Below are 11,794 nucleotides of genomic sequence, written 5' to 3'. Positions count from 1 at the left end.
AGCTAGTGGTGTGTAGCTACTAGGAATGGCAGTCAGCCGTGAAAAACCTGGTGTCGATGGCGATGCCGTGGCTGGTGTCGGGGCGGCAGGCAAAGAAGGGGAGGGTAAAGAGCCTCGTTGAACACAAGGCAGTGTCGAAGCATTGGTGGCGGCATCCCCACAACAACCGCCACCACCACCACTGGAGCGTCGGCGCCTAGACGAGTGTGAAGATCGTCTCGTCGACACCGAAGCTTCGGAGCACGCTGAATGCTCCAAAACAGAGGGAGATGCAGATGGAGTAGGAACACGCGATGGTGCGCTAGAGCGATGACGCTCCACGTACCACTGTCTCTGCTCGCATGACAAAGAAGAAAGAAACTCCTCATCATCCATACATGCATTAAACACGCAAACATTTAAACTTAATATTGAATGAATGGAGTAGAAAACATGGACAAGTAGATAGATAGATAGATAGAGAGAGAGAGAGAGAGAGAGGAGGTGCTCATCGTCGCTGCTTGTGAGAACATACCTAGAGCATACGTACCTGGAGTGGATGCAAAGACCATTAAATACAATGACGCAATAACGCAATAACACGCATAAAGACAATGACGTAATGACGCATTCTTCTTCTATTCAACTTGAGTGATGGAAGAGGCAAGTTGATAACTCAGAATTTTCAAGAGAGAGAGAGAGAGAGAGAGAGAGAGAGAGAGAGAGAGAGAGAGAGAGAGAGAGAGAGAGAGAGAGAGAGAGCACACAATCAAATCTTGTAGTCGAAAAACCAAGTGGTGAAGCTGCATGTGGCCATGGATTGCCCAGGATGTGAGCGCAAAATCAAAAGAGCGTTATACAACATGGAAGGTACTTAGAGAGCCATAGTTTTTACAAAACGGAGCAAAATTGTTCAAAACGGAGAATCGTACAAGAATCCAAACTATCTCTTTCTTTTTTGACGTAGAACTTGAAGGTGCTTGTATCTTTGGAATGTTCAAAGGCTAGCAGCAACAACAGAACGCGTTCTTCTTCTATTCAACTTGAGTGATGGAAGAGGCAAGTCGATAACTCAGAATTTTCAATCGAAAGAGAGAGAGAGAGAGAGAGAGAGAGAGAGAGAGAGAGAGAGAGAGAGAGAGAGAGAGAGAGAGAGAGAGATAGAGAGAGAGAGCACAATCAAATCTTGCAGTAAAAAAACCAGGTGGTGGAGCTGCATGTGGCCATGGATTGCCTAGGATGTGAGCGCAAAATCAAAAGAGCGTTATACAACATGGAAGGTACTTAGAGAGCCACAATTTTTACAAAACGGAGCAAAATTGTTCAAATACAATATTTATGGCTTTAGGAGATATCTCTCTCATCCTGGCATAGCTCAACATAACTTCCTATATCTATATAGAGCTCTCTGTTTAAATAGATTTCCTCCGTTTCATTTTGTCGATCCTCTGTATGCACCCCATAGAGAGTAGCAGCTTGATGTTCATCTGGCACTACCTCAACGGCTTCTGACTGAGCATCTTCTCCGATCTCCTCCATTGATGCCGCTGGTGTAGCCAAAGTGTGTCGACTCTAGAAGGTGACATGGGCAGATGTATGCAGGCAAGCACAGGCATGGCAAAGGGTTGGAGCACCTAGGAGAATCATGGGATGGCAGGTAGCAGTGAAAGTGTATGCATGATGCCGCTTATAGGCCAAGAAAGGCTCCATAATGGGCTAATTTGGGTAGCAGGTGGAAGAGATGAAAAGTGCAACTTTTGGGTCACAGGAATGAAGAGCTTGTAGTGTTGAAGGAGAAGGTGCAAACGGCTCATCAAACCAAGCTACAGAGCCCAAGTTATTGAAGGTTGAAGTTTCGGTGGTTTGCAGATTCTTGCTGGACAGGGCAGCTGGAGACAGGTAATCCAAGTGGAAATTGAGGTATAGATGTGTAGAGCTCAATTCATGAAGCCTACCCGTCTTTTCGGATTGCGGATCGGAGCCATGGTTTGCAAGATATGATCAATTGAAGTTTTTCCAGGGGCCGGGTCTGAGCCCACTTGGCTGCATGGGAGGATGTGCCATCTTGCATCTTTTGAGCCTCGACAAAGATCTCGAGTAGGAAGTGCATCATACGAAGCTAGCAGGAAGTGACTGCATGCCAAACGGAGTCCGGAGCGAAAAGATATGGAAGTCGGAAGATTGGGTGTCCTTGTCCAAAGTTAATTGCAGATGATTTGATCGGGTTTTGGCGACCTTGGTTCGAGGGCTAGGAGAGTCATAAAGTGTGGAAAAATTGGAGGAAGACGGAGTCCATTCAATGAGGTTTTTGCCGGGTTCAACACGTCTGCAAATGGACCATCAGGGACCAGTTGGCAAGCAGGAAAAGTTGGGGGAAGACAAAAGGTTTTCTTTAAAAAAAGGGTGGTTTTGTTTATTTTCAAGGCCTTGGGGCATAAATTGTGTGGAACTGCCACGTGGCGGCTGGGTAAAACCCACATGTGCAAGGAGACGGGCCGGGGGCATGGTATATATTCCAGAGCGTGGGCTCTCTATGGTACACAAGAGGGGAGCTCTCCTCCCATGGCGATGGCGTGTGGGCCCAGGCGCCGCACGCGCGGACTTGGCGACGCCCAGTGGCGTTTTGTGGTGATTTTGGCGGTGCAAGGAGGTGGCCCGCCCGCGAGGGGTGGAATTCAGTGATGACATGGCAGCCAATAAGGGCCGGTGCCCACGCCCGCTAAGGGTCAAAGTTTTTTGAGGATAGGGGTGTACCCCCCCCCCGCCCCCCCAAATAGAGACATCGCTATTGCCTCGACAGGGGAGGGGTCTCATTGCAAGGAGGATGAGCCGACAAGGGGAGTTGAAGAGCAAGCCAAGGAAAGAGAGGCCCAAGGGGAGATCCGGCCGACCAAAGGGAAGGGACCAAAACCCAAGGTGTACACCATGCAAAGGTTTCCAAAAATCAAATGTGCCACATGTTGGCAATGCAAACAAATTCTAAATAGAGCTCCAAATGAAGTGCACGACATGGAAGCTCACCCCATTTTTCTTTTTTGGGCCTCCTAGAGCTACCCCTATAAAAGGTTGTAAATGCGAAAATTTGAGGGCTTTTTGGCCTGAGTGTGTGAGTGGAAGCTTGAAGATTGTGTGTTGCTAAGCTTGCCATTGAAGCTGCATACTTGATTGTACTACTCCCTATGCAATAATACCACTTATTTGCCCCAATCTCTTGTGTTGCTTCTCCCCACTCCCCTCCTTTTCTCTCGCTCTTCGTGTATTGACCATTGCTTGCAGAGGGTTTGCTTGCAGCTCAAAAGGTGCTACCAAGAGGGTAGATTAGGAGTGTTTTGTGAGTCGGAAAGGGTGAGTTGAGCAGTGTGGGTGCATTTGTGCTGTGGAGTGTTTTTTGCAAGGTGTGAGATAGTTGTTTTGTATGCTAAAGTGGAGTTATTAGTGCAAATTAGCCAATTGAAGGTGTTATTTGAGAGGTTAGGGGTGCTGTGGAATCCCTGGGCTATAGAGACACTACAAGAGGTTATGTGCTCTTGTGACGCTCTTAGCGACGGAAATACACTGGGTTTTTATAACCCCCGGCGTCGCTATAACCGTCGCTAAAAGCGTCGCTACCAGAGCGTCGCTATATGCGTCGCTATAGCCGTCGCTATAGGCGTCGCTATATAGCGACGCTCATAGCGACGCCTATAGCGACGCTTATAGCGACGCTCTCACAGAAGAGTATAGCGACGCATATAGCGACGCTACAGAGCCATAAATAGCGACGCTTATAGCGACGCCTGAGAGAATATTTTTTTGGTGGCAGGGCATTGAATGCCCTGCCACCCATCAACCATATTGTACTTGATTCACTTTTTAAAAAAAGTGCAAAGGTAAATAATAGACCCAAAATAGTCACCCACAAGACGCATTGTTTGCAAAATTGACAATTGTACACATCATAGACAAACTGAATTGATTGGCAAATGTAATAATGACAATTGTACAACATCATAGGCATAAAGAATTGATTGGCAAAAGGAATTGCGGTGACAAATGTAATAATATACATGGTTCAAAAAGACGTATAAAATCCGTCTCATGATACATAAGCTATGAGAAACCCTAAACTAATGCTATCTAGCTACGGCTAAACTGACGTCGTCTAATCAGACGTCTCATCGCGTCCAAGCGGCGTATCTGTCGGATTCTGCAAAAAAAGACAATAAGACAGTTTTCAGTAAGTATAAACATATAACGACATTTATAAAACAATACAAAAAATAAAAAAGAGTAAACCCTAATACTAACCATGCCGCCGCGAGAACTGAGAATGTCCATCAGGGCGTTTAAGCCCTTCCTGCCTGCGTACTCGCGCTCGTACGGTGTGGGATCACGTCCTGTCATCGACCACTGTCAAAACATACAAAGATTTCATTATGTTAGAACTAAAAAACTCATAAACCCTAAACTATCGAACATGCATAAAGAGCAATGTGAAAAGACTTACAAAATCGGCCTCAAATGATGCCCATCCACCGCTCCCCAAGTGGTGCGAGCTCCCTGCCTCTACTCGCGCTCTGGCTGCATCCTTTTGTTGCTTCCACTTGTCGGGATTCTCGCGCGCTGCTTTCTTCGCATTCTTCCAATCTTCTTTGGCCAGCCAATCTGGCCTATTCCACCCATTCTTGATTGCTTTTTGCACTTCGGAACGCTTGTGTTTGCAGTATTCGCGCATTCGAATCTTCATCAGGTCTTCATTGAAGCGCTGATCCCGTGTTGGAACGGGAAACTCATCATGAAGTATGCTGATGACTCTGTTTTTTAAATCACTTGGTACTTCACTCCATTTGTTTAGTATATAGTGTCTAAACAGCTGAGAGCAAAGACCACGCATGCGCGAGATCACCTTCTTGCCGTCATCATCCATGATGATGCCGCCGCTGATGTCGACGGAGTAAGGCAAGCCCTCTGGCCGGTGACGCGTGAACCTGGGTGTCCCGGCAGGGGTCTCTAGCGGCGTGTCGATGGGGGTACGGACGTCAGGTGTCTCCACCGGCGTCTGGGCCCCGAAGCGAGGAGTGTCGAGTGGGGTGGCTCCTGGCGGAGTAGGTAGAGGTGTGTAGCTTCTAGGAACAGTCAGCCGTGCAAAACCTGGCGTAGACGGCGATGCTGTGGCTGGTGTGGGGGCGGGCAAAGAAGGGGAGGGTAAAGAGCCTCGTCGAACACGAGGCGGTGTGGAGGCATCGGTGGCGGAATCCCCACAACAACCGCCACCGCCACCACTAGAGCGCCGGTGTCTAGACGAGTGTGACGCTCGTCTCGTCGACGCCGAAGCTTCGGAGCGCGCCGAATGCTCCGAAAGAGAGGGAGATGCGGATGGTGTAGGAACGCGCGATGATGCGCCAGAGCGATGACGCTCCACGTACCACTGTCTCTGCTGCGGTGACAAAGAAGAAAGAAACTCCTCATCATCCATACCTGCATTAAACACACGAATATTTAAACTTAATATTGAATGAATAGAGTAGACAATGACGCAAAGACCATTAAATACAATGACGTAATGACGCATATAAATACAATGACGCAATGAATCGAGTGGTAGAAGAGGCAAGTCGAAAACTCAGAATTTTCAATCAAAAGATGTGAGCGCGAGTAGAAAAGAGCGTTACACACCATGGAAGCTACTTAGAGAGCTAGAGCTTTTACAGCACGGAGCAAAATTGTTCAAATACAATATTTGTGGCTTTAAGAGATCTCTCTCTCATCCTCGCATAACTCAGCATAACTTCCTATATCTATATAGAGCTCTCCGTTTAAACACATATCCTCTGTTTCATTTTGTAGCTCCTCTGCATGCACCCCATATAGAGTAGTAGCATCTTGATGCTCGTCTGGCACCACCGCAGCGGCTTCTGATTGAGCATCTTCTCTGATCTCCTCCATTGATGTCGTTGTGATTGGCACATGGTAGCCTTCATACGTCCTTGCACTACGAGGGGCTAACTCTATGACGTACCACCAGTTTGATGTAGACTTTGTAGGATGAAATACTACCTGCCAGAGCCACATAACTTACATGAGAGCTTTCAAGCACATAACTTGTAAAAGGGGGATGTTAACTATTTATATACTTACTTGTTCACAATGCTCGGGTAGTACGAAAGTGTCTCTTAGGTCAGTCCATTTCTTAGTAGAATCCACCTCAAGAAAACCAGACTCTCCTCTACGCACAGTAGCATTTCGACCCTCCATGATTATCTTGAACCATTGCACGTCGAACAAGTCGACAAAAAATCCTCTGTAATCGATCCTCAAAATCTCTTGCAGCGTGCCGAAGTAAGTGAGTTCCGCCACCATGGGATCTGCATCAGAGGAACGTCGTCGACTAGACTGTTCAAATTTTGCCATGATTCCACAATCTTGAGTAAAACGCTTTTTGTCGATTCGTTCCACCCTAAAATGTTGACCTTTACACCATGCTGCTGTGTATGACTTATACTACAACGAACAAAGATTATGAGTGGCCGTTCAAACGTTTATAAATAAAGTCACTTGCTAGTCGTACATTGCAAACTTACCTTGGTCGCGCAACCCCGAGAGTACTCCCACTCTTCTTCAGTCACTTCGTCACCGCATTGTTGTGCGCTTTTCAATTGGTTGTGCAACCATCTTAAGCTCATGAAGGTTGGTAGGCTCTCCAGAACCGCTGGATAGTGCATCGGTGGTCGTCTTCCCCGTCTCCACTCGATTCGTGCCCTTTGTCGCTCTTGCTTTGCATCCTCATATTGTGAAATCCACTTTTGCATCACTGGATTGTGAAGCATGCAAAATCGGTTGATTTTAGCCTCTAGATCTTCCGTCATCTTCTTCTCAACACCGAGATTGCACATGACAATCCCAGATATGCGCTCATCATCTATGGTTCGCCATAGCGTGTCCCGGGATTTATCAAATCCGTCTAGCCACTCTCCAATGTACACTAGGGACTCTGATACCAACCAACCTTCTGCCATGCTACCCTCCGGACGTGCCTTTTGACGCACATATCCCTTAAGCGTTTTCATGAAACGCTCTAAGAAGAACATCCATCTGGAATGAACTGTGCCAGCTATTTCCACCTCATCAACTATGTGAATAAGAAGATGCACCTGAATGGTTAGCATTGTAGTAGGAAAATGTTTCTCAAACATGCACACAAGCTCCGCAGCATTTAGTTTGGCGAATGGTATGGAGTCTACGTCGATCTCCTTTTGTGAGATCCATTGCACCAACTTTGCAAGTTTGTAGATTGTGTTACGGATGTCGAGAGACAAACATCCCTCAATGGCAACCGGTAAAATAAACTGTAAAGTATGTGCAGCAATGATATTAAAGTCCACATTTTATGCAATGATATTAAAGTCCACTATGAACGTACCTGACACATTTTATGCCAATCGTGTGACTTCAAACCGGTAAGCTTTCCTTCTTTAGTAAAACACGTTCGGAGCGAGTGCATTACGCCAGTGGGGGTCCGCAAAGATCGAATGGCCTCTTTTACTTTGTGTTCTTGGGCTCCTGTGAAAATCCATGGTGCTTTAGGAAGTTTTATCGATCCATCAGACGCTGTTTGCGGCCAATATTGCTCCATATGATCCACATTTCTAAGGTCAACTCTGGCTCCCAAAGTATCTTTCTTGCCGGTCAAATGGTCCCATAGTAGATTACCCACATTCTTGAATATGTGCATTGGATCGAGCAAGTGATTGATCACGAGTCGAGGCCAGTATGGTAACTCGTACCATAGAGATAGTCTCTTCATCCCTGGAGGCAATCCGTCATCGCACATCTCCTTCTGCTCTAACCATGCTTGTGCAGACATCCTTGGTGGCTCTCTTCCCAAAAAGCCGTCGCGTAACACATGATTCTCCGGAAGATACGCTTGATGACCTTCGTAGATTTGCTTCTTCAGTGAGGGTGCCCTACGTGCATTCAGTCTAGGTCCACATGTGACACATGCTCTGTATCCGCTTGTTTGAAGCCCTGCATGTATACACATGATAATAGATCAACTATGGGGAAAAACAAGATTTACAGTGTCTGAGAGAGGAGTGTCAATAGATCACCTGAGCATTCTGTTAGCCCGGGATAGTCATGCATGGTCCACATTAGAATACCTCTGATCAAAGCATTCCGTCGTCCTGTGTGTCGGCTCATATCCACCACCTCTATGCCAATCCACAATTGTTGTAGCTCTTCCAATAGTGGACGAAGATACACATCCATATTCCCCACTTTATATCGCCCTGGCACAATCAAGCTTAGCCATAGGTGCCCCTTCTTCGTAGTCAACCACGGGGGAATGTTGTAGTTGACGATGACAACGGGCCATACACTGTAAGATGTTGATCTTTGACCAAATGGATTTACGCCATCCATAGCCAGGCCTAAGCGCAAATTTCGAGCTTCCCTGGCAAAATCCGACCATGTTCCATCTATATGTTTCCAGGCTGCGCAATCTGCAGGAATTCGTAGCACACCATCCGAAGATTTATTCTCCTCATGCCATGATGCTAGGGCGGCCATGGACTTACATTCGAAGAAATGCTTGATGCGAGGAAGCAAAGGAAAATGTCGCAAAACCTTTTGTGGAATTTTTGTCCCGTGGAGATCTACTCGATATCTTTCGGAATCACATTTCGGACACTTCTCCATGTCTGTGTATTCCCCTCTGAAAAGAATGCAGTCATTAGGACAAGCGTGGATAGAATTGTAATCCATCCCCAAGTTTCGCAAAATCTTTCTTGCTTCATCTCGGGAATCTGGCATCACGTTGTCAGCTGGTAGAATGTGCTCTTTCAGCAATCTACACAACATAAAAATATGATACAGTCGTGTAAAAATCTATCAGATCATTATACACCATGAGTTCTATTAAAGTAAACTAATTGTAATAGATCACCTGAAAAGCGTTGTGACGCTAGTGTCACTCCATCCAAACTTTGCCTGCATGTTGAGAAGAACCAGGAGTGCTTTCAATCTAGACATACGTGCTCCATTATACAATGATGTATCGGCTTCACTTTTCATATCATCATAGATAAGCCTTTCTGAATCCATGATCGTCTCGATCATTTCATCAATCTCGGGCTCAAACATTGCCTCGTTGGGAATGTGCTCTGCATGATCATCCCCCGAGCTGTCAGAGGCTACATCTTGTGGCCTCACATATGCTGCTTGACCAAAGCGCCTGCGAATACGTCTATTGGGTTGCAAGATTGCTGCTTGTTGGCCAGCGTCAGAGTCCGACGAGTTATAATTGGCAACAACTCGATCTATAATAGATGGATCGAACTCGCCAAATTCACGAACGTGCTGCAAAGAAACACGTCTTGTCCGTCGCACAGCATGCTTGCATTGATTACAAGGACATAAGACCCTCGTTGAGAGATAGGTGTTTCGGTTGGACGGTCCCACATCCTCGTCGCTACTCATAATGAGGATAAAAAACTTATAACCTAGACAACAAATTTAATATTCTATTGGCATTCTTCGTCTTATCTCTCTCTCTCTCTCTCTCTCTCTCTCTCTCTCTCTCTCTCTCTCTCTCTCTCTCTCTCTCTCTCTCTCTCTCTCTTTACCTCACATTCTCTAGTCATGTCCAATCCCCGCACACCTCGGTCTAGAGGTGCACGGAGATCAGAACCACCGGGTTATAATCTCGTCTTTATTGGTCAATACCTATATTTGTGGGTACAAGAAATCTAGACACCCACGTCTACATGATACTGCATGTAGTGGACAAAATCCCTTTGCCTCTTCTCTAGCTGTAGCACTTCACTTCATCTTAACATCTTTTCACAGTAGATCTTTTCACTGTTCGTCTAACTCTAAACCCTAAACCGTAAGTAATTCTTGCGTGGACTCGATCTAACGTAAATAAGTGTAAATCTAAATAAACGTAAATCTAACTAAAAATAAAGCTAAATCTAATTTAACGTAAGTCTAATGACTAGAGGTTGTCTAGATGGTCATTGTGTCGGGGATGTAGTGACTCTTGCCGCCCTGAAGATCCACCTTCTTCCCTATCTTCTGAAGACATTTCACCAGTACTTTTGGATCGACGGAGCCCACTATGAGTGAAGGCAGCAATACCCTATATTCCATTGAGGGCTTTCTTCACCCGCTTCATGCAGGCATCGCAGTCTATGGAGACCCGCATCTAATCTAATATAACATAAATCTAAATCTAGCTTAAATAAACGTAAATCTAGTTAAAAATAAACCTAAATCTAATTTAATGTAAGTCTACATATAACCTAATCTTTAACGTCTTTTAAGATAGTTTCCTACGACGTTATAACTCTCTTCTTCCTGTGTGTGTGCGCGTGTGTGGATGTGTGTGCCAATAAAAAGAGATAAATGGTATAACCTTTCTATCACCCATGCCAAGTATGATAGATTGATTATGCCATTTCTCTCTTGAATAATAGGTCTTCAGTTCAACTCCTCGTCGGCTAGATCTTTAGGTCTTTTAATTTTAATTAGTTTCCTACGATGCTCCCTTAGTTTCTCTTTCTTTCTCTCTCAATGTGTGTGCGTTTTTTTGGATCGTATGCATGTTTTCTTTCTCTTTTCCTCTCTCAATGTGTGCGTTTTTTGTTTATGCATGTTCTCTCTCTCTTTTCCTCTCTCAATGCGTGCGTTTTTTGTTTATGCATGCTCTCTCTCTCTTTTTCTCTCTCAATGTGTGTGTGCATTCTTTGTTTATGTATGTGTGTGCGTTTTTGCACTCTCTCTCGCTCTCTCTCTCTCTCTCTCTCTCAAAAACACTATATGTGTGTGTGTATGTGTGTGTGTGTGTGAGAGAGAGAGCGAGGGAGAGAGAAAGAGGGGAAGGGAACATGAGAATGAGGAGAGGGAAGGAGCATACCTGGCTCTCCTTCCTCTCCTCGTGTGTGTGTGTGTGTGTGTGTGTGTGTGTGTAAAAGAAAAAGAGAGAGAGAGAGAGAGAGGGAGAGAGAGAGTGAGGGAGAGCGTTACCTGCTCTTTGCTTGAGGGCGCCGAAAAACTCAGATCTGAGATCTGAGTTTTTGGGCGCGCTCGGTTATTTTTTTTACCCCAGCTGGCGTCGCTATGAGCGTCGCTATAAGCGTCGCTATGAGCGTCGCAAATTTCTTTGTAAATTTGCGACGCTCATAGCGACGCTTATAGCGACGCTCATAGCGACGCCGGGAATTTTTTTTTTGAGCGTCGCTGTGTGAGCGTCGCTAATGTGAAGAGCCTCTTGTAGTGAGAGGCAGATATTTTGTGTGCTGGGTGTGTTCCCTATTCCCCCTCTCCATCTTCTGGTGCCCCCACTGAGGAGCTATCTGATGCTCCAATTTGCGGTTGAAAGTGGTGTTCTTTTGCCAACAAAGCGGTTGGCTGATGGTCGAGTTTGAAGATGACGGAGATGGTGGAGCCAAGTTTTTGTCCCATGTTTACGGGCGTCGAAGATCCCAAGGATTGGTTAGCTGATTTCGAATTATGGTTGTTGTCGATGAGGATACAGACGGATTCAAAAAGGCTTATAGGCCAAGAAAGGCTCCATAATGGGCTAATTTGGGTAGCAGATGGAAGAGATTCAAAGAGTAGCTTTTGAGTCCAAGAATCAAGAGCTTGAAGTGCTGAAGGAGCAGGTCCAGACGGCTCATTTAACCAAGATACGGAGCCCAAGTTCTCGAAGGTTGAAGTTTCAGTGGTTTGCAAGATATGATCAATTGAAGTTTTTCTGGGGGCCGGGTCTGCCCACTTGGCTGCATGTGAGGATGTGCCATCTGGCATCTTTTGAGCCTCGACAAAGATCTCGAGT

At 45.8% G+C, this 11,794-nt stretch overlaps 1 protein-coding gene across 1 annotated transcript; it reads right to left on the bottom strand.

The window, feature by feature from the left end:
* Window positions 1-4,120: 4,120 nt before the first annotated feature.
* Window positions 4,121-5,434, bottom strand: LOC147418533 (uncharacterized). Its single transcript, XM_086507337.1, has 3 exons — window positions 4,466-5,434; window positions 4,267-4,368; window positions 4,121-4,165 (listed from the first exon to the last, which is right to left on the bottom strand). The coding sequence occupies exons 1-3, from the start codon at window positions 5,432-5,434 to the stop codon at window positions 4,121-4,123; spliced, it is 1,116 nt and encodes a 371-aa protein (XP_086363463.1).
* Window positions 5,435-11,794: the final 6,360 nt, after the last annotated feature.

This window comes from Adiantum capillus-veneris, chromosome 30 (genome assembly GCF_014529385.1).
Source record: "Adiantum capillus-veneris isolate H3 chromosome 30, ASM1452938v2, whole genome shotgun sequence".
In the NCBI taxonomy this organism is placed as follows: Eukaryota; Viridiplantae; Streptophyta; class Polypodiopsida; order Polypodiales; family Pteridaceae; genus Adiantum; species Adiantum capillus-veneris.
Note: the sequence above shows the minus strand (reverse complement) of the source record. Positions and strands in the feature narration are given on the sequence as shown.

Bases quoted from the DNA above. Each gene is read 5' to 3' on its own strand.
- LOC147418533 (XM_086507337.1), bottom strand. From the start codon at position 5,434: ATGGATGATGAGGAGTTTCTTTCTTCTTTGTCACCGCAGCAGAGACAG. The intron at 4,369-4,465 runs GTAAGTCTTTTC...ATGTTTTGACAG, and splicing joins CATCATTTGAGGCCGATTTT to TGGTCGATGACAGGACGTGA. The intron at 4,166-4,266 runs GTTAGTATTAGG...CTTTTTTTGCAG, and splicing joins TCAGTTCTCGCGGCGGCATG to AATCCGACAGATACGCCGCT.